We start from the raw sequence: 21,345 nt of genomic DNA, 5'->3' as shown, positions 1-21,345 counted from the left end.
AGTCCTCAGGACCTGTTGGAGTGTGGCCAGTGGAGACCACTGATGAAATGCAATGATGGAATGATGGAAGGCTGGAAGCCCTCTGCTACGAGGCCAGGCTGAGAGAGTTGGAGTTGTTCAGACTGGGGACAAGAAGGCTCCAGAGAGACCTTCTGGTGGCCTCTCAGTGCTTAAAGGAGCTGATGAGAAAGCTGGGGACAGGCTTTTGAGCAGGGCTGTTGTGGCAGGACAAGTGGGGATGGTTTGAACCAAAAGAGGGAGAGTCAGACTGGAGAGATGGAAGAGATGTTTGCCACTGAGGGTGGTGAGAGCCTGGCTCAGGCTGCCCAGGGAGGTGGGAGAGGTCACATCCCTGGAACCACTGCAGCTCAGCTTGGCTGGGGCTGTGAGCAACCTGCTCTAGTTGGGGATGTCCCTGCTGGCTGCAGAGGGGTTGGGCTGGTCCCTTCCCTCACAAACCACTCTGGGGTTCCACCCTCTGTGCTGTCCCCCTGCCTGCCCCACAGCTGGGCCACTCTGCATCAGCAGAGCTCTTCAGCTCTTTTACTCATGCTCACGCGGAGGAGAGATGCTTTGCTAGGGCTGACCTCTGCAGCAGCCTCTCTCCCAGCTCCAGGTACCTGCTGGTGCCCTTTGATCAGGCCCTTGGCAGGCAGCTTGGCAAGTGGGCTCTGCGGTGCGCTGCTGCCTGCCTGCCCTTTGTGCTGCAGCAGCACTTCCCTTCCCGCTGAGAGCTTGCTCAGAGCCATTAGCATCGACCACCCCTCAGCTATTGACAGAGCCCAAGCAGCAGCAACTGCCAGCTCTTTGGGAGGGCCAAAGTTCCCTCCCAGTAAAAGTGATGGCAGTAATTATTGTCTCTTGAACTAAGTGCCTCCTCGCAGTTGTCACTGAGCTGACTGCAGCCTGCCTGAGCTGAGCTGAGCTGAGCTGAGCTGAGATGAGCTGAGCTGAGCTGAGCTGAGCTGAGCTGTCTTCAGGGACAGGCTCTTGTGACACACAGGCTGTGCAGCCCAGCTCTGGTGGGGCTTCTCCTTCCTTGGGCTGGCATTTGCCACTTCTGCTGCTGCTTCTCTGCTCCAGTTGCCACCTTCCTGCACACAGCTTGTGCAGAAAGGCTCAGCTGAACCTAATGGAGGGCTTATAGAGTCATAGACTTGTCAGGGCTGGAAGGGACCTCAAGGCTCAGCCAGTTCCAACCCCCTGCCATGGGCAGGGACACCTCACACTACAGCAGGTTGCTCACAGCCACATCCAGCCTGGCTGCAAACACCTCCAGGCAGGAGGCTTCCACCATCTCCCTGGGCAACCTGTGGCAGCCTCCTGGGGAACAACTTCTTCCTGACATCCAATCTCAATCTACCCATTTCTAGTTTTGCTCCATTCCCCTCAGTCCTATCCCTCCCTGACACCCTCACAAGTCCCTCCCCAGCTTTCTTGTAGCCCTCTTCAGCTCCTGGAAGGCCACAATAAGGTGGCCTTCCCTTTGGAGCATCAGTGACTGTCCTGCCCCTTGATGGAGGCACGTGGTGGCCTTCAGGCCTTTTGGATACATGATGATGTTTTGTCTGTCCTTTTCTAACAGCTCCCACCTCTGGTAAGGGAGACCTGGAGAAGAGGAGGCTCAGGGGAGACCTTCTTGCTCTCTCCAACTCCCTGAAGGGAGGTTGTAGCCAAGTGGGGGTTGGTCTCTTCTCCCAGGCAACCAGCACCAGAACAAGAGGACACAGTCTCAAGCTGTGCCAGGGGAGGTTCAGGCTGGATGTCAGGAAGAAATTCTTCCCAGCAAGAGAGATTGGCCATTGGGATGTGCTGCCCAGGGAGGTGGTGGGGTCCCCATCCCTGGAGGTGTTTAGGAAGAGCCTGGATGAGGCACTTGGTGCCATGGTTGAGTTGATCAGATGGTGCTGGGTGATAGGTTGGACTGGATGATCTCTGAGGTCTTTTCCAACCTGGTTAGTTCTGTGGTTCAGTGACATTGGCAAGCTGATCAGAGGCCTTTCCCCAGGCCAGGGTCCAGCTTGGAAGATGATGCTTGGAGGGGGATCCCTACCCATCAGTCTGCCCCGAGCCCAGCTGCAGCAAGCAGCCCAGCAGCGTGAGGCAGGGCTCAGTGGTTGCTAAACCTGCTTGCACAACATGCTGCTGCATCAGAGCCCTCCAGCCAGCCACAGATGAGCTAATAGGTTTATATTGGGCAGAAGCTTTATTTCACTTCTTGAAAGCTGTGCTGGTCAGCTGAGCATGGCTGGGACACAGGGCTGGCCTCACACAGCAGTTCCTTCCTGCAAGCCTAGCAACCAACTGTGTCACAGAGTCAACCAGGCTGGAAGAGACCTCACAGATCATCAAGTCCAACCTAGCAGCTAACACCTGACACCTCCTGACAACTAAACCATGGCTCCAAGGGCCACATGCAAGCCTTTTTTGAGCACCTCCAGGGATGGGGACTCCACCACCTCCCTGGGCAGCACATTCCAGTGAACAATCTCTCTTGCTGGGAAGAACTTTCTCCTCACATCCAGCTTAAACCTCTCCTGGCACAATTTGAGACTGTGTCCTCTTGTTCTGCTGCTGCTTGCCTGGGAGAAGAGACCAACCCCCACCTGGCTCCAACCTCCCTTCAGGTAGCTGTAGAGAGCAAGAAGGTCTCCCCTGAGCCTCCTCTTCCCCAGGCTAAGCAGCCCCAGCTCCCTCAGCCTCTCCTTGGCTGGCTTTGGGTGATGCTTAAGCACATCACACTGATGCCACTTGGTGAGAGAAGGTGGTGGGGGCTTCCCCCTCTGGGTGGTGGGGGCCTTCCCTTTAGGTTGTACTCCTCTTATGCCACACATGGGAGACATCTGAAGGTGCCTTCAGCTGCCCAGTGTCCTTCTGATCCACATAGCCACAGCCAAGGCCATTTATTTGATGTTCAAAGTTCAGACTCACTCAGCAGCTTTCCCATCCTTGATGACCAGAGATTCAGGAGGTTGCTGCAAGGCAATGGGATGCTCTCAGGGCCTTTTGAGGCACCTATAGTGTCTGCAGGTGGGGGACACTGGAGGTGTTTAAGCCCAGGCTGGATGAGGCTCTGGCCAGCCTGATCTAGTGTGGGGTGTCCCTGCCCATGGCAGGGGGGTTGGAGCTGGATGATCCTTGTGGTCCCTTCCAACCCTGACTGATTCTATGATACTATGACATACACACACACAACCTCTAGGGCTTCTTCACCCTGGAGGGAGCCTTTTGCCCTACTTCTTGGCCCAAGGCATCCCAAAGAGCTGGAGCTGGTCTCTTCAGGGCCAATAGCTGTCCTTTTGTCCTGTAGTGACCCTCTCTCACGGGCTGGGAGTGTCTTATCTGCAGCCATTGTTTTGTCTTCCTGCCTCTTTCCCAATGGCTCTGTTGATTTAACCTACTATATAGATAGGGTGCAGGAGCCCTGCTGGCTCGACCTGCTGGCCCAGCTGCACGCCTCCAGGGCTTGGCTGAGTCACTTGGCCTTGGCCCTGGTCTGCAACACCCCGGGTGGCAGCTCAGCACATCGCTCAGGTGGTCTCTCCCCCTCTTTGCACAGCACAGAGCACAGCTGATCTCCTGGCCGTCCCAGTTAATGGTTACCAGCATCTCTCTCTGCCTCCCTCCTCCCCCCTTTGGTAAACCCAGCTCCTGGACATTTCTTTTGGTCCCTTTTCCCTTGGTCCTCCCATCCTCTCTCCTCATTTGTGTCACCCCTGGAGCAGGAGCACCTGAGCTTGTGTCTTCCCCTCTCAGCAGGGGATGAAGCCAGCTCTTGGCACGTTAGGTTTGTGGCTGTACCCTTGAAGAGCACCACGGGGAGTGGTGTGAAGGTGAGGGGCAGCAATGGGGCAGAGGAAGAGGGATGTTCCTTCCAGACCCAGCTTCCTTTCCCTCTCCTCTCTGCCTCTTTGGATGCCATAGGAGCAAAGTCATCCCTGATCCCAAGCCAAGTGCTTCAGACTTGGTCTGAGGTGGTGTTTGTTGGCTGGTGATACATGTTCTCCATGGTGCTCCTCTGAGTGCGTGGGCCAGGCCAAAGCTCTGAGCCAAGACAGCTCCTGCCTACAACACCCCCCTCCCTGAACCCCCATGGGCTCACACATGGGCTTGGGAGCATCCCCTCCTGACTCATGGCCAGGGCAGAAGAAGCCTTGCTGGGGAGCATCACTTGGACTGGGCTCTTTCCCCTGCAGCCAGAGCTGATTGCATGGGAGCAGCGTCCTGCCCTAGTGACAGCTCACTGCTGGAGCTTGGAGCTGCTGTGGTGTGAAGGAGACAATGTGCCACTTCTGGCTGTGAGACACCCTGCTTCCTTGGGATTATCTCTGCTTTGGCCTCTGGATTTGGCTGCCAAAAAGGGAGTGCAGGCAGGGGAAGCTGGGCTGAGCTAGCTGGGAATGAGGGATGGAGGCAAGGCAGGCAAGCCCTGTCTGTGTAAAGCACACCATCCACACAGCTGATGGAGCAACTGGTGTGCCCCTGCCACTGAGCTGGGCCTTCCAGTGGGCTGGGATGTCTGCCAGGCTGCTTTCAAAGTGGGGGTTGTGTGGGCATGGTGGAGAGAGAGAGAGGCTGTGGAGGTGTTGGGCTGTGGAGGGAGGTTTGGGACGGTAGGGGGAAGGATCCATCACTTCAAAGGCAAACCAGAGACCCTCATCTACTCCATCGTCCTGCTGGGGGAAGTGCAGGGTCCCCAGCTGGGAAAGGGCTGCCTGAAAAAGTGAGGCTGTGCCTCTGAGACCACTTTCTCGAGGTGGAATCTGCCATGTAGGCATGGACCCCTGGGAGCCACGCTGGCAGCTGACAGCACCTCAGAGGACTGCCCCTCCAGGCAGCCGGAGGTTGGGGCTCGTGCTGACAGCACTTTGCATCCCAGGAACAGCAGAGAAATTCGGTTCTCTGGCAGCAGGATGAGAGCCTTTCTCTCTCTGTCTCTTTTTTCCCCCCCTCCTAGACCATGTGTCAGCCTCCAACTGATTTTGCAACCAGCCCTACATAGCAGAGTGATTGTGTAATTAACAGGAACTGGGGCAGCCCTGCGTCCCTGGGCCTCCCACCCTCCTCCTGCAGCGATGGAGACGCTCTCTCTGTCCCACCACCTCGCCTCCCCTGCTTGCCCCACGCCTGGGGAGCGCCCTGGGGTGTGTTTTCTGGGTGCTCCCCACGCCCCTGCTCCTCTAGGGGGTCTGTGGGGGCTGCTGCAGGGATGTGACGGTGGAGCTTCGCCCCTGCCAAAAGCCCAGCAGATGAATTGAGTCTTTGTCTCTCTTCCTGTGTCTGCTGCGCTCCTGCCTGCTTCCTGCTGGGACCAGGAGGTTTGTTGCCGTGGAAGGATTGGAGCAGCTGTGGGGCTGATGCTGGCCTTGCTGGTGGTGGGTCTGTGGTGTGGCTCAGATGGATGCACCTGGGCCTGGCAGCAAGCGAGGAGAGCAGAGGGGACCGGAGCTGCTTCTGCCCTGCAGAGTGACCAGGTGGAGTTTCCCCTGCAGCCCCGTGGCTCCTCAGGCCCAACCTTGGTGCTCTTGGTCTAAGTGTCCCCTGGTGACTGTCCTTGTGTCAGTGCACAGCTCCTTCCCTCCTTGCAAGCTGTGATTTTGAGTCAGAGGGTCCTGCTCGGCTCTCCTCTCTTGCCGTGGTCCTGCAGGAGCCTGCTGCTGCTGGAGGAGGAAGGATGTTTGCTTCTCATGTCTGATGTCTTTCTCCAAGATGAAAGCCAGGGAGAAGGGCAGGAAACCTTCCCCAGGGGTCAAGTAGCACAACCACCTTTGCAGGCAGGAGGATTTTCCAGGCAGAGTGCAGTACTTAGGGGATGCCTCTCTGCAGGAGCCTGCTGCCTGCTGGGCCTCCTTTCCTCACTGTTTCACTGCTGGTGTCTCTGAAAGATCTCGGCACCTTAGACCAGCAAGATCTAGTGTCATGACCTCTCTCTGGTCCTGGATTTCATCAGCCAAGGCATGGTTTTTGTCAGCCTTGATCAGTGGAGTTCCCCATCTCTGAGGAGCTTGGGGGGCAGCCATCTGCCAAGGGCTTGAAAGGCGAGGTGCTCCTGCTGGCATCTTGCAGGAGACCAACCCAAGCGTGGTGGCAAGGCTGGGGGAACCAACAGCTTTCCCTTCTGCCTGTTTGCATGGAGAATCTCACCTCTGCTCCTCACCAATGCCTTTCCCCCCTCCCCACACCCAGCAGGCTCCTGCCTCCTCCCGGTGGCAGCGGCTGCATTCCTCCCTGCCCCTCCTCAGCTCCCTGGGGATCGCTTGGCATCCCTGCCTGAAACCAGAGTGCTGCTGGGATCTCACCCAGCCCCCAGTGTGCTGCTGGCCCATGGCTGCCCCCTGTGTCTCTGCCTGCCCAGGGCTCCTCTGTCTCGCACCCTTGGCTGGCTGGAGCATGGGAAGCACTGGCAGGCTTGGGCTGATTCTCTCCAAGAAGAAAACCCTGTGGCTGCATGTGGGCAAGTGCAGTGAAGCCAACAGGAAGGTTCACATGCTTCAGCCTAATTACTCCTGTGAGTACTTGCAGGGCTGGGACAGGCTCTCTGTCAGCAGCAGAGGCTTTTTGTGGTGGCTCTCTTGCACCTTCTCACCCAATTTAGCAAGAAATGTGGAGTCTGAGCAGCCCACAGGGTGAGGCCAGCATCAGTGTCTGTGCTGAGTGAGGTTTGCTGTTCCTCACCACTTAGGGGAAAAAAGGAAGGAGTTGTTTGGGAGAGAAGAGATGGAGGGGAGGAGGGAAGGCACCTCCTTCTGCTCTGGCCTTAGTGCACTTCCCTTTGGTTGAGATTCCTGGGGGTATTTCATGGGTGACTTCCCCACTGCAGCTCACAAGGTGGCCAGAAACGCTTCTGCAGAGGTGTATGGGAGGAAAGATGTACATGGGATGGACTGAAAGCAGAAGGAAGGTGAGGGCCTAAGCAGAGTGGCCACATCTGCAATGCAAGGTCCAATTCTGGGTTCCCCAGCCCAGCAGAGACAGGGAACTACAGGAGCAAGTCCAACAGAGATGGCCACAAAGATGCTGAGGGGCCTGGAGCAGCTCTGTGAAGAGGAAAGGCTGAGAGCCCTGCCTGGGGCTGTTGAGCCTGGAAAAAAGCAGCCCCAGAGGGGAGCTGAGCAATGCTTGGCAACAGCTAAAGGGCTGGGGGCAAGAGGCTGGGACCAGACTCTTCAGTGGTGCCCAGGGACAGGACAAGAGGCAATGGGAACAAACTGGAAGCCAGGAGGTTTAGTTGATTAGATGGTGTTGGGTGATAGGTTGGACTGGATGATCTGGAAGGTGTTTGCCAGCCTGGTTAATTCTATTCTGTTCTATCTGAACAGGAGGAAAATCTTCTTTGGTGTGAGGGTGCTGGAGCCCTGGAGCAGGCTGCCCAGAGAGGTTGTGGAGTCTTCTTCTCTGGAGAGATTCCAAGCCCCCCTGGCCAAGCTGCTGTGGGTGCCCTGCTTTAGCATGGAGGGTTGGGCTGGATGGTCTCCAGAGGTCCCTTCCAACCCCTCCCAGTCTGTGTGACTCTGATCCCACCTCACAGACAACCAGAGGACTATTTCTTCCACATGCCATAGGGTAATGTGGCTGGGCCATGAGTACCATGATGCTCAAGGGTGAGGTAGGGCTGGAGCTTGCTGGGTGCAAGCTCAGGCACCTGTTGGTTTGGTATGGCAGCAGAGCTGCTCCCCACATGTGGACCAGGAGGTGCAGAGCAGGGAAGAAAACTCTTTCCATGAGGATGTAGCATGAAGAGCAACCACCTGAAGCACGGTGGATGGGCAGTGTGGGTGAGCAGGGAGCTGTGTTGTTGGTCCTCCATCCAACACTCACCCCCTTCACCTCCTGAGCCATCAATGCTTTATGGCAGCAAGCCAGAGGATTTGTTTATTGGCTGGGTTGGGGTTTGGGTTGTTTGTTTGTTGTTGGTTGGTTTGCTTGTGTGTGGGTTTTTTTTCCCCTCCTCTTGCCCAGTTTGGTGGCTGGGGGGGGGCACAGGAGGCAGGGGAGGCACTTGAGGAGGTGAGGGGAAGGTTTGGGAGCAGAAGCAGGTTGCACATTGCTTGCCTGCCCAGGGCTGCAGCCCAGTGACTCCCCCTCAGATCCAGCTGCTCTCTCTATCCCAGGAGGAGGACATTTCTCTCCAGAGCAGCATTTCCCAGCACAAAGCCCCTGCCACATTAATCTGGCCCTGGGTTCACCTCCAGCTGCTTGGGCACTGTCTGGAGGTGAACCCTTTGGAGAAGTCTTCTGCTGTGAATGGACCAAGAGTGATTTATAACCCTCAGAGCACAAGTTGCCAGCCTCGATTTGTGCTCCTGAGCTGCTTTGTGTGATCAGGAAATCAGTGGAAAAGGTGGAAAAAAAAGGGGGGGGGGGGTCGGGGGGGGACACACACGGCACGACGTGGAAAGGAGAGGGGAGGGAAATGAGATGGAGGGGAGGGGGGGGGGAGGGATTGACTAAGGGAAGGAGGAGGGGGCTGGAGATGATGAAGGAGGGAGAGAGGAGTTAAAGCAGAGGAGGGTGAGGGAAACCCCCCCTCGCTGGGAGGGGGGAGCGCCGGGCTTTGTGCTGCGGGACCCGCCGCCGGCTGAGCCTCCCGTGACACTTCCACGAGAAAGAGGGGGAGGAGAAGGTGGAGGTGAAGGAGACAAGCCGGGGGTGTGGAGCCGGGGGGGGGGAGTCGCAGAAACAAAAGGAACCCGGCTGCAGAACTTCCTGAAGGCGGAGAGGGGGGAGCGGGCAGCTGCCTGCGGCGCTGGGGAGGGGGCGGCAGCAGCCCCTCGGCCCTGGCCACCACCATGAGCAGCAGCGTGGTCCTCAGGAGGAACTCCAGCAAGCAGGGCCTGCAGAACCTCATCAGGTCAGGGAAGATCACCTGCCCCCCGGGGCTGGGGCACGCTCGGGTGGGTGCTGCCCGCGGCGGGGGACCCGGTTCCCGGCTGGATGCTGCCCACGGTGGGGGAGACCGGGTCCCGGGTGGGCACTCGGTGTTCCCGGCCGGGTGCTGCCCACCGGCTGGACCCAGCTCCCAGATGGGTGCTGTCCCCGGAGGGGAGCCCCAGCTCCCACATGGGTGCTGCCCGCGATAGGGGGAGGGGACCCGGCTCGGTGCTGTCCCCGGGAGTGGGGGCTCGGCTCTAGGCTGGATGCTGTCCGCAACGCGGGGAGGAGGGACACCCTATTCCCGGCTGGATGCTGCCCGTGGGGTAGACCCAGCTCCCAGATGGGTGCTGTCCCCGGAGGGGGGAGCCGGCTGCAGGCAGAGCGCTGCCCGCTTTGGGGTGACCTGGGTGGATGCTGTCTCCGGAGAGGGGACCCTGCTCCCGGCTGGCTGCTGGCAGCGGCGACCCGGAGGGGTCTCCGGGCTGAGTGCTGCTCGCGTTGGGGGGGGTTAAGGTTGGGGAGAGCCCCGGCTGGGTGCTGCCCGGCGTGCGTACCGGAGGGACCGGGGGTGCGGAAAGGCGCCGTGGTACGGCTCGACCGTTCCCGTGTCCCTTTAAATAGGCTGAATTGCTTTCTCAGCCCTGGCTCTCCGGCAGGCGCGATGCGTTGGGAGGAAGGGAAATAGATACCACCACCATCACCCCTCCCTTCTCCTCCTCCTCCATCCTCCCCCCCCGAAAAGCCACTATGAGAAAAGCAGATTTGAACTCGCTGATGGCTTTTCCAGGAGCACCCAGCTGATAGAACCGAGCACAACTGTGCTGTGACATGCACCTGAGCTGCCTGACTCCCCCTCAGCCCCATCTGCAAGGGAGAGAGAGCTCAGTGTTGTGCCTTTTTGTGTCCCTGAGCGCTGAAGCCTCCTGCCTAGCCAAAGGATGCTTGTTCTGGTCGGAGACACAGGTCGGGCAGCCTGGGATGTGCATTCCCAGCCCCAGAGCTCTCGAACGGGCCAGCTCCTCCCAGGATGCCGTGAGCTGGCATCGTGCTTTGGATTGAGTGCTGAACCTTTGAACCTTTCCCTCGGAGTGGGATTGCCAGGGCAGGTTCCAGTGGGTTGGTTCCTGTTTCTCAGCTGGGGAGCAGGGCTGCATTGCTTGCTGGCACTGGGATCCCCTTCCCTGTGGTCACTCTGCCCTTCACAGGAGGCTGGAGAGCCTTGAATCACAGAATGCCTTGGGTTGGAAGGGATTACCTGGCTCCAACCCCCCTGCCCCCTGGCAGGGACACTTTCCACTAGATCAGGTTGCTCAAAGCCTCATCCAGCCTGGTCTCAAACCCTTCCAGGGATTCAATGTGGCTCTCCAGGATCTTCCTCTGGCTGAAGGTTTTGTGCCATGCTGCTGGCTCTGACTGGGATGGAGAGAGGCACTGCTCATCTCTTTGTATTTAACTGAGGAGCTGGATGGGTGAGAGGTGCAACTAGGGAGCACTGGAATCATAGCCTGTGTCTTGGGCACCCCTTGTGCTCTCTTCACCGATGGTCTGCAGCTGGGAGGTAGCAGATGTCAGGCTGGGGGTTATTTGGATAGGTGTTTTCCAGCTAATTTGGGGCTTCCCTGGTGATGCAGCCTCTAAAGCTCACCTCTCAAGGGAGTTTTTTGCCGTGGAAGAGAAACTGACTCCCACAGGCAGGCAGCCAGCCCCTCCTGCCTGCCCCTGCGGCCCCATTCTGGACCTGGTGGAGTCAGCAGAAAAGCTCCCACAGGTTGCCTGGGGTGGAGAGTGTGCAGGAGGAGCTGCCTTCCCTCTCCACCTCCTGTTTGGCCCCTTGCACTCTTTCCCTGGACTCAGCAGACTGGGATGTTGGTTACACCTCCCTGTTGGGGAGCAGGGCTCGGGCAGGGGCTGATGGGGGTTGGAACCCTCTATGGAGCTGTGCATCAGGCTTGGAGCTGGGGCCAGCTGGTGCTGAGGAGGGCCAGGCAAGAGAAATTGGGGTGGAAATCACCTGCTTGTAGCTGGCTGGCAAGATGTGAGGGAAGAGGGGAAGCCCATGTGCCTTGTGCACAGAAAAGGGGAGTCCCAGGAGCTGTTCTGCACACAGCCCTAGCCAGGGGTGTTTTCCTGTCATGAATGGTACCTCCAAGCCCCTCCTGCTGTGGAAAAGGGATCGTTCTGGTGCCTCAGCAGCCTCACAGGGACTTTAGCCAGAGGAACTCTGGGATGGCATTTGTCCTGAGTGGGGTTGTGACACTTCATCTGGCTGAGGCTGGCCTTTGTGGCTCTGCTTCCCAGTCCTGCTTACAGATGAGGAGGGGGGTGGGGGGCCTGAAGATGTGTGAGGGGTTTGCTCCAGGTTTTACACCCAAATAACCCCACTGATGCTCCCAGGAACTGACAGCAGGACAGGCAGGACCTGCTCTAAACACAGCACAGCCTGGTTGGCAGTTGTGTTTTCTCCCAGAGCAGCTTTTCCTCCTCTGCAAGCCCTGCCACCTCATGTGCAGACACCAGCTCCTCCAGTCAATTCATGTCTTGAGGCTTCTGGCTGGGAGATTTATTGCTGCCAAGGTTGCTGTGCTCTGCTGTTATCTGTCCCAAGGTGACTGCAGGCAGAGCAGTTGCACTGTGCAGGTCCCAGGCTCTTCAGATGTCCCCAGGTGCATCAGTGACCTGGAGCACAGGAGGGAAAACATCTGCTCAGAGCCACAGTCCTGGGCACCAGGGATTTCAGTGTGATGCCCAGATTCACCTGGCTGCCCCTGCTGCACAGCAGCAGCAGCAGGATAAGCAGGGAATTCTCTCCTTAAGGGAGCTGCTTGGCCAGGCTGTCCTACAGCTGAGCTCAAATCAGTGTGAAAGCCTGGTGGATTTGGGGCTGAAGAGCCAAGTCCCAAATACTTAAGCAGCCAGCTTTATGCTTGAGACAAACCCTCAGCCTCCACAGAATCAGAGCATTGCTTCAGCTGGAAAGGGCCTCTAAGGTCATCGAGTCCAAACATCAGCCTGTGACCACCCTGGGCATGAAACACTGTCCTGAAGTGCCACATCCACACATCTCTTGGGTAGAGATAGGGATAGGGATAGAGATAGGGATAGAGATAGAATAGGGATAGAGATAGAATAGGGATAGAGATAGAATAGAGATAGAGATAGAATAGAGATAGAATAGAGATAGAGATGATAGAGATAGAGATAGAGATAGATAGAGATGGAATAGACCATACTATGTTGGAAGAGGCCTTTGAGATCATCCAGTCCAGCCTATCACCCAACACCACCTATGAAGCCCTGTGCCTGTGTGGAGAAGGAGTGCCTGGCTGCCATCGCCCCTGAGCACCCATCCCAGGAGCCAGGCTTGCATGCAAGGGCTTTTCCACCCGCCCTGCTGACAGGTTTAGTGCACAGGGAGCTCGGGAGGGGGGGTGTTGATGTGCTGGAGAGCAGAGGGCCACGTCAGAGGCGCTGCAGGCTGGAAGCGCTGAGTCAGCTCTCTGGGGAACATCCTTCACCTCTTCTCAGCCTGCAGCTGGGCTGGGGAGAAAAAAAACCACCACCAAAACCCCAACAAACCAGGCTGCCTTCTTCCTCCCTGGCTTTGCAGAAGCTGCAGGTGGGAATGAGCCCAGGGTTTATGCCTTGGGACTGCAGAGGGGGTGAGTAGCCAGCTGGGAGAGGCAGGGGGAATGGGAGCTGCAGGGGGAATGGGAGCTGCAGGGTTATCTACCTCCCTGCCTTTGCCCCACAGTGCCTTTGCACTCCCCTCCTGGGGCAGAGCCTCAGGGTATCCCCAGGGATAGATTGATCCCTTTGTGGTCCCCTCCCACACCCACCAGACTTTGTATGCTCTGAAGTCCTCTCCAAACATCAGCTGCCTTATCTCCTGGCCACTGCCTCTCTCTCTTTCTGTCCTTATCCTCCTAATGAATTCCCATAAACAAGATAGGGATCCAGTGCCTGTCACCTCCATTCTTTCAGTCCCTTATCTGCTCCTGCTGGAATTTGCCTCTCCCTCTGTTTCTTGAGTGCTTGGCAAGAGAAGATGGCTGCTGAATGAACCCTTCCAAGCAGCCCCTCTGGAAAGCAGCTCGGCTGTGCCTCCAGACTGGATTCCTGGCACCCATGGCTGGTGCAGGGAGCCACAGGAGTGCTCCTGGGACATGCTCTGGTGCCTTGTGCCTGTCACATCCCCACAGCTGGGTGGGCAGGGCCTGGGGGGGGTCTGCAGCCAAGGGGGGAATGGCTGGAGGCAGGAGTGTGGCATGCTGTAGATCATCCTGCAAGTCCTCAAGCTCCATGGCTTCCTCTTTCCTATGTCACTCTCCTGTGCTGGGTGAAAAGAAATGGGGGAGCTCTCAGTCCCCCTGGCACAGCTACAGCCTGCTCCTCCACAGAATCCCAGCATGGTGAGGCTTGGAAGGGACCTCTGGAGATCATCCAGTCCAAGCCCCCTGCCAAAGCAGGGCACCCACAGCACCTTGCCCAGGAGCACAGTGCCCAGGTGGGGTTGGAATCTCTCCAGAGGAGACTCCACAACCTCTCTGGGCAGCCTGCTCCAGCAGCCTCACACAAAAGAAGGTTTTCCTTCTGTTCAGATGGAACCTCCTGGCTTCCAGTTTGTGCCCATTCAGCAGGCACCACTGACAAGAATCTGTCCCCATCCTCTTGCCCCCAACCCTTTAGCTGTTGCTGGGCTTTGCTCACCTCTGTGGGATGCTGTTCTTTCCACACTGCCTCCTGGAGCTCGCCAGGATGTGGCTCAGCAGGGAAGAGTCTACTCCAACGTTCCTCTCTTGACCTCCTGAGTGCTGAGCTGGGAACAAGGAGCTTGAAGAGCTTTGGGAAGGCTGGAGGGTGCTTTGAAGGGGGACCTAGAAGTACTGGGTTAAAGGTTGGACTTGATCACCTTAAAGGTCTCTTCTAACCAAAATGATTCTGTGCTGCATGGGAGGCTGTGGTGGATGCCAGGACGTGGTCTGGCCATGGTTTGCTGCCTGGGAGGGAGCTACTGCCTCCAGGAGCTCTTGCAGCACCTCTTTACTCCTCCTTGCTGGGCTGTGCATAGAATACACAGAACATGGGCCTGGGAGTGAGGAGAGCTTGCCATGAGGAAGTGGGACAGGGAAAGTGAGTGCAGGGAATGAACCAGTATCAGAGGTGCTGCATGGTGAAAGGATGGAGGGATGCTGGCACAGGCCCAGCAGGGAACACAGAGCCTTCACTAGTGCCATTCATGGAATCAGAGACTTGTCAGGGATGGAAGGGACCTCAAGGCTCAGCCAGTTCCAACCCCCCTGCCATGGCCAGGGACACCTCACACTGCAGCAGGTTGCTCACAGCCACATCCAGCCTGGCTGCAAACACCTCCAGGCAGGAGGCTTCCACCACCTCCCTGGGCAGCCTGTGCCAGGCTCTCACCACCCTCCTGGGGAAAAACTTCTTCCTCACAGCCAATCTCAATCTCCCCATTTCTAGTTTTGCTCCATCCCCCCCAGTCCTATCCCTCCCTGACACCCTCAAAAGTCCCTCCCCAGCTTTCTTGGAGCCCCCTTCAGATCCTGGAAGGCCACAATGAGGTCTCCTGGGAGCCTTCTCCTCTCCAGACTGCACAGCCCCAACTCCCTCAGTCTGTCCTCACAGCAGAGCAGCTCCAGCCCTCTGCTCATCCTCATGGCCCTTCTCTGGCCTCACTTCAGCACACTTTGCAATGCTGCCTCACCCTTCCAGAGCAGCCTCTGGTCCCAGCAGGGCTTCCCCACCGTGGTGCTCCTCTTTCCAAGTCCTCTCTCTTGTGATGCTTTTATTAGTGAGCCCTTTTTCTATCCCTCTGTGCCCCATCACCAGGGCAGGGCTGGTGGCCAACTTGGTGACCCCCATGGCTGGAGGGAGAATGGGGAGAGAGAGCTGTCCTGAGGCTGCTGGTAATGGAGAGCATCCAGGAGAGCCCTTTGGGCCAGACTGAGCTCCTGGTGGGACATGCCTGGAGGTTTCTGCATCCCAGCACAGCTTGCAGGGGGCCAGCTGCTTGCAGAGTGATGTCAGCAGGTTGTGAAGGCCAGCACACAGCTGGCCATGGGGCAGGGGTGTGGGTAAGGGGCCAAGCCAGTCTGTGGCAGATGGGTGCCTAGTGAGATGTTCACCCTCTGCTTTCACTCTGAGGAGGGCAACTCAGCCTTCTCTCTTCAGTAGCTTCACCCAGCCCCCTCTGATCCCTCTGTGGATCCACTCCCAGACCTGCCCAGCTCTGGGGCTTGTTTCTTCAGCAGCATCCCACCCCCCATTGGCTTTTCCCAGGAGCCAGCTGATGGCTTTTGGTGGTTTCAGACTTGCTTGTCTCAGACTTCTACCTGCTGGATATTTAGGGCCTGAACTTGAGCCCATAGAAATTTTTGGGTAATTCTAGTGAGACTTTGGGGCCCTTGAGGTTATTCACATCTTCTGGTGGGGTGGAGAAGGGGCACCAGGTGTACCTGAGCGTGGCTCAGTTGGAAAGGGTCCTGGGTGGGGATGCTGAGGTCTGCAGCTGGGAGGGTAAGAATGAATGCTCAGCTTTCCAGCCTCTTCTTGTTCTTCTCCCACCATCTGTGTGCCTTAACTCCTCTGATGAAGGACACTCAAAGGGGCACCCAGCATCAGCAGTACCATCCCCCAGCTGTATGGTGGGCAGAGGGCAAGTGGGGCTGCCAGTTGTCTCTGTCCCATGGCAAGAGGCTGTGGTGGCCATGCCCAGGAGTTGCAATCACTGTTCTGGGGCAAGCCCTGGGCTTTCTCATGAGGAGAGGTTGCCTTAGCTCAGCAGGAGCTGAGGGCTGGCTGCTGAGCCTGGTTCCTGCTGCAGCACAACCTCTCAGTGACGTCCAGGGATGAGGAGCCTGGTCTCCCTCCCAGGGAGCAGAGCAGCACATTCCCACGGCTTCCCCACTGCCTCCTGCCAGCTCCTGGGTAGCAAAGTCCCTCCTGCTGCTGGGACTGGGGGGACCAGGTCACCCCAAGGGCTGCAAAATGAAGGACCCCAGGCCAAGGCAGCAGTGCTATAAAAAGCAGCACTTTGGGTCTGAATCACAGAAACATCAAAAGGTTTGGCTTGGAAGGGACCTTCAAAGGCCACCTACCCCGAACCCTCTGCAGCCAGCAGGGACAGCTGCAACCAGGGCAGGTTGCTTAGAGCCCCACACAACCTGACCTGCAGTGGTTCTGGGCATTGGACATCTCCCACCCCTCTGGGTGACCTGGGCCAGGGTCTCACCACCCTCAGTGTCCAACATTTCTTCCTTCTCTCCACTCTGAGCCTCCCTCTCTTAGTTCAAACCACCACCCCTTGTCCTGTCACTGCAGGCTCTGCTCAAAAGTCTGTCCCCAGCTTTCTGACTGCCCCCTTGAACTCTTGAAAGGCCACCAGAAGGTCTCCCCTGGAGCCTTCTCTTCTCCAGGCTGAACAGCCCCAACTCTCTCTTAACCCCAGTCTGAAGCAGGGGTAGGACTGTTGCTTGCCTCCCTTGGCTTATCTTCCAGCATGGGTGAATCAGGAAGGCTGCTGGCTGAGGGCAGCCAGGGCAGGGAGGCTGTGGAGGCTTCATTCCCTCCGAGAGAAGGGGGGGAGGAAACAAGATCAGCAGCTGGGTAAGGCAGTCCCAACCCCTCTGACATGCCTGTTTTCTCCTCTGGCATGCTTCTGCCTTGCACAAACAGAGCCCAGACTTCCTGCTCTTAGAAACCCCTCTGACTGCTGGAACCTTCAGGGCTGGGATGGAGAGGCCGTGAGAAAGGGCCTGGGGTCGAGGTTGTGCTCAGCACCCATTTCTCACACCTACTGAATACCAGGGCTCAAATCCAGCCCTTTCCTTCCCCCCCAAGCCCCTGCCAAATTCCTGCCTGGTGATGTCCACACATGGCTGCCCCAGCCTGTCTGTGTGCTCAGCACCCACGGCCCGGGGGCTGCAATCCATCAGCTCGGAAGGGACTGGGGGGGGTTCTGCCTGCTGTGATTAACACCAGTGCCAATTACATGGAGCAGCCAGTCCCATCAGCTGCCTCTGTGGGGTGGGGGCCAGCCTCTTCTCCCAGGCAATGAGTGACAGAACAAGAGGAAAAGGCCTCAAGTTGCACCAGGGGAGGGTTGGGTTGGGTGTTAGGTAAAGCCTCCTCGCTGGAAGGGTCATTGGGAGCTGGCCCAGGCTGCCCAGGGGAGTGGTGGAGTCAGCATCCCCAGAGGTGTTTAGAAGATGTTCAGATGAGGAGCTGAGGGACGTGGTCTGACAGTTGTGAGGTGTGAGGGTATGGTTGGACTCAGTGCTCTCAAGCTTTTGCTTCCCAGCCAGGTGATTCCATGCTTCTGTGAGTGGGCTCTGCCCTGCTCCTGATGTCTGGAGGTGTGGATCACCCCTTGTGCCTTTCTGCACCCTCAGGTCCACCCTGCACACATCTCTGCCCCTTTGCTCTGCTCTTTTTAGTTTGATTCTTCCTTTGGGGTTTCAGGCACCAGGATGAGCTTTCCAACCCTGCTCTCCTCTTGCACCTGCCTGGAGGCATCTGCCACCTGGTCAAAGGACCACACCGAGTGTGTTCTGAGCTTGGGGTTTGCCTCCACTGTAGATGCCAATCAACTTGGCTACAACACCTCCAGCAAGCTCACATTCCTCTCCCATCTATCCAAGGTGGTACTCACCTTGTGAGGTGAGAGGCAGGAGGAGCCAGGTGATAGAATGACCCAGTTGAAAAAGACCTTTAGGTCACTGAGTCCAACCATAACCTAACATCTCCCTGTCAGAGCAGTGTCCCTAAGGCTGCTGCTGAAGGACCAGCCCTGCCTGCATTCCCCTTCTGAGTTTTCCTCCTGCCACTCACCACCAGCTTTCTCAAATGCCTCATGTTTTGCTTGGGGAAGCAGAAAAGGACCAGCCTGGGGCTTCCTCTGCCCATCACACAGCAGGGACAGGTTGATCTTTGCAGGGAGTTTAATGTTTAGCCTGGAGAAGAGGAGGCTCAGGGGAGACCTTCTTGCTCTCTGCAACTACCTGAAGGGAGGTTGTAGCCAGGTGGGGGTTGGTCTCTTCTCCCAGGCAGCCAGCAGCAGAACAAGAGGACACAGTCTCAAGCTGTGCCAGGGGAGGTTTAGGCTGGATGTTAGGAAGAAGTTCTTCATAGAAAGAGAGATTGGCCATTGGGATGTGCTGCCCAGGGAGGTGGTGGAGTCCCCATCCCTGGAGGTGTTCAGAAAAGGCTTGGATGAGGCACTTGAAGCCATGGCTTGGTTAGCCATGAGGTGTTGGGTGATAGTTTGGGCTTGATGATCTCTGAGGTCTCTTTCAACCTTGTTGATTGCATGATTCTATGAAGGCTGAGCCAGGCAGAGTTGGATGCATGGCTGCACAGCCACACATCCTTCCTGGGGCAGAAATGGGATGTGCTGTGGAGGTGAAAACCCAAGCTTCACTTGAGAAACCAAGAGCTGCTTTTATTTTTCAGCAGGAGGCAGGTTTCTGCTGTGCATCCTGTGGCTCTCCCTCCCCTGCTCCATGGCAGTCTGGGCTGTGTCACGCTCAGCTCAGACGCCTTGGCCTGTGCTTATCACCCCATGTGTGATACCTTCTCCCCCTCCCCAGCTCCACTGGCTCGGTGTGGACAGGCTCTGGGTGGGAAGTGGCTCTGTCCTGCTGTCTGCATCTGGAAGGCTGAGCAATGATTTACAGCAGAAAAGAGGAGATATGGTCGAGGCTGCACAGCTATGGGTGGGGATGCTTGGTATGAGAAGAAGGCTGAGGGTGAAGCATAGAGAGGCATTTTTCTCCTTGCCTCCCCCTTCTTGTTCCAGCTCTGCAGGCTGGACTCTGAACAGGGCAGTGCAGCTGAGGAATGACACGAATGTATGGGAGGCAGAGGCTCATGCAGCATCTCTGGCTGCCTTTGGCTGCCAAGCTGATCCTTCAGAGCTAGGGTAACCATCTCAGCTGGGACTAGGCTGAAATAAACCCCAGGCTGGGACAGCAGGGCTGGGGACGTGATCCTCCTCCTGCATGCAGTGCTGGTGAGGCCACTCCTTGGGTGGTGGGGTCAGTTTTGTGGCCCTCACTCCAAGAAGGACATTGAGGTGTTGGAGTGGGTCCAGGGAAGTGCAGCAAAGCTGGGGAAGGGTCTGGAGAACAGGGCTGGGGAGAAGTGGTTGTTTAGCCTGGAGAAAAGGAGGCCAAGGAGGAGACCTTCTCTACATCTCCCTGAGAGGAGGTTGGAGCTAGGGGAGGGTCAGACTCTTTTCAGTGCTGTCTAGAGGGGAGAAAGGAAGCTGGGAAGGGCAGAGAAGGACTCCACCACTGCTCCCTCTTCTCCTGCTCAGAGAGGAGCAGATCAACTGCTGAAGAAGCTTCAGCTCCAGGGTGCAGATCTCATCCTCCCTGGCTCAAGGCTGGGGATGAGGCTGTGAGAGACTTCTTGCAGCACTGCAAAGACCCTTTACAAACCCTCCCTGGGTTGCAAAGCTGCTTTGCAGGGAGTGGTGCTTCCCAGGGGGACCCCAACCTGCAGCAAGGTGGCTGGTCTGGGAGAGAGGGGATGTGCAGCACCTTGGCTCCAGGGAAGTGCAACAAAGCTGGGGAAGGGTCTGGAGAAAGGTCTGGTGAGGAGTGATTCTTTATCCTGGAGAACAGGAGGCCAAGGGAAGACCTTCTGGCTCTCTACAACTCCCTGCAAGGAGGCTGGAGCTAGGGGAGGGTCAGTCTCTTGCCAGTGCTGTCCTCTGATAGGAGAAGGGGCAATGGATACAAACTGGAATCCAGGAGGTTCCACCTCAACATGAGGAAGAACTTCTTCCCTGTGAGGGTGCTGGAGGCCTGGAGCAGGCTGCCCAGAGAGGCTGTGGACTCTCCTTCCCTGGAGACTGTCGAGACTTGTCTGGATGTGTTCCTGTGTGGCCTGCCCTGGGTGATCCTGCTTTGGCAGGGGTTGGACTCAGTGCTCTGTCTTCTGTGATTCTGTGCTGGGTTTCTGGCATCTCCCTTTTCCCCAGCCTCAACAGAGACCCCAACAGGATGGCTGCTGGGGGCTGCAGGACCACCCCTCCCAGTTCTTCTGCAGCTCATGCAAGAGGAGATTGGATGTGGCACTTGGTGCCATGGTCTAGCCATGAGGTCTGTGGTGACAGGTTGGACTCGATGATCCTCGAGGTCTCTTCCAACCTTAGTGACACTGTGATAGCTCTTGGTGAGAGTTGCAGCGGGGGTAGACACTTCTCCTTTTGGTGATGGGGCAAAATATCCTCTGGGAAACAGCTCCCATCATGCCAGGGCTGGAAGATGGCTCCTCCTGCACCCAGCTCCCAAAGGCTCCTGCCTCATGAGCCCTGTCTCTGCGGGGCAGAGGCAGTGACCAAAGTCAACACCGCCGCGGCGAGCTCAGGAGACAGGAATGTCCAACGTGCTGCTGGAGGCTTCCTGGGGCTTTCTGGCACAGGTCTGCAAAGCCCAAAGCCTCTGGGAGGTTTTTTCATTCTCCTTGCTGGAATTAGCTTTAGTGCTGAAGGTTGGGCTTGGGCCAGCAAAGCTTCCTTTGAGCCCTCGGCCGTGCAAAAGGCTCCTCGAGCCTGCAGCCTTTCCCCTCGACACAGCTTGTCTGGTGCCAGACATCTCCCTGCCTCAAGATCAGCAGCAGCCCCTCAAGTGCTGGGGAAGGATTGCCCAAAGGAAATGTGACCTTTCCTGCAGTGCTGCCTTGTCTGGAGCAGGCTTTCATGGCCATGGGGGCTGGAGTGGCTGGAGCAGGGGTGCCTGTAGCCTTGTTCTGAGGGAGGAGGAGGAGGAGTTCCACTGGGCAAATGGAAAGCCTTGGCTGGGGGTCTGGAGGGAGGTGAAGCCAAGAGCTGGATCTAAAATGGGCAGCCAGCCCCAGTCAGAGCAGATGTCTGAGCATCCCAGCTGCTTGGCAAACTGTAACTGCATGGCCAAAGCTGCTTCCAAGCAGTCCTTAGACCTGCAAGATCTCCTCACTTCAGGAAGAGGCAAACCCCTTCCCACAAAGAGTGTTGTGCCCCAGCCCAGGACCTCCAAAAGCTGTCTGCAGAGATGCAGGGATCCCATAAGAGAAATGACCTGGCCCTGTGATGAGGTCTTCCCAGAGCAAACTTACCATAGCTCCTGGGACATCATGGGTTCCAGGCTGAGCCTGGAGGAGAAGGCAGCAGACATAGCCATGGGCACCAGGCTGAGCCTGGAGGAGAAGGCAGCAGACATAGCCATGAGTACCAGGCTGAGCCTGGAGGAGAAGGCAGCAGACATAGCCATGGGCACCAGGCTGAGCCTAGGGAAGGCAGCAGACATAGCCATGGGCACCAGGCTGAGCCTAGGGAAGGCAGCAGACATAGCCATGGGCACCAGGCTGAGTCTGGAGGAGAAGGCAGCAGACAAAGCCATGGGTACCAGGCTGAGCCTGGAGGAGAAGGCAGCAGACATAGCCATGGGCACCAGGCTGAGCCTGGAGGAG

At 57.4% G+C, this 21,345-nt stretch overlaps 1 protein-coding gene across 4 annotated transcripts in view; it reads left to right on the top strand.

The window, feature by feature from the left end:
• LSP1 (lymphocyte specific protein 1) overlaps positions 1 to 21,345 on the top strand; it is a 65,025-nt gene that overhangs the window by 5,248 nt on the left and 38,432 nt on the right. The window contains exon 1 of one of the 4 annotated variants that reach the window (XM_068148332.1): positions 8,668 to 8,851. The exons of the other annotated variants lie outside the window; for them this stretch is intronic. Coding sequence (XP_068004433.1) covers positions 8,790 to 8,851 — 62 coding nt within the window. The 5' untranslated portion in view covers positions 8,668 to 8,789. Of the gene's footprint in view, positions 1 to 8,667; positions 8,852 to 21,345 lie in introns of those variants that run through there. 4 annotated transcript variants of the gene reach the window in all.

The sequence above is a fragment of the Melanerpes formicivorus genome, unplaced genomic scaffold, assembly GCF_026170545.1.
Source record: "Melanerpes formicivorus ecotype bairdi unplaced genomic scaffold, bMelFor1.0.p_v2 SCAF_16, whole genome shotgun sequence".
NCBI lineage: Eukaryota > Metazoa > Chordata > Aves > Piciformes > Picidae > Melanerpes > Melanerpes formicivorus.
The sequence above is the reverse complement of the archived record's forward strand: the minus strand, read 5'-3'. Positions and strand labels throughout refer to the sequence as shown.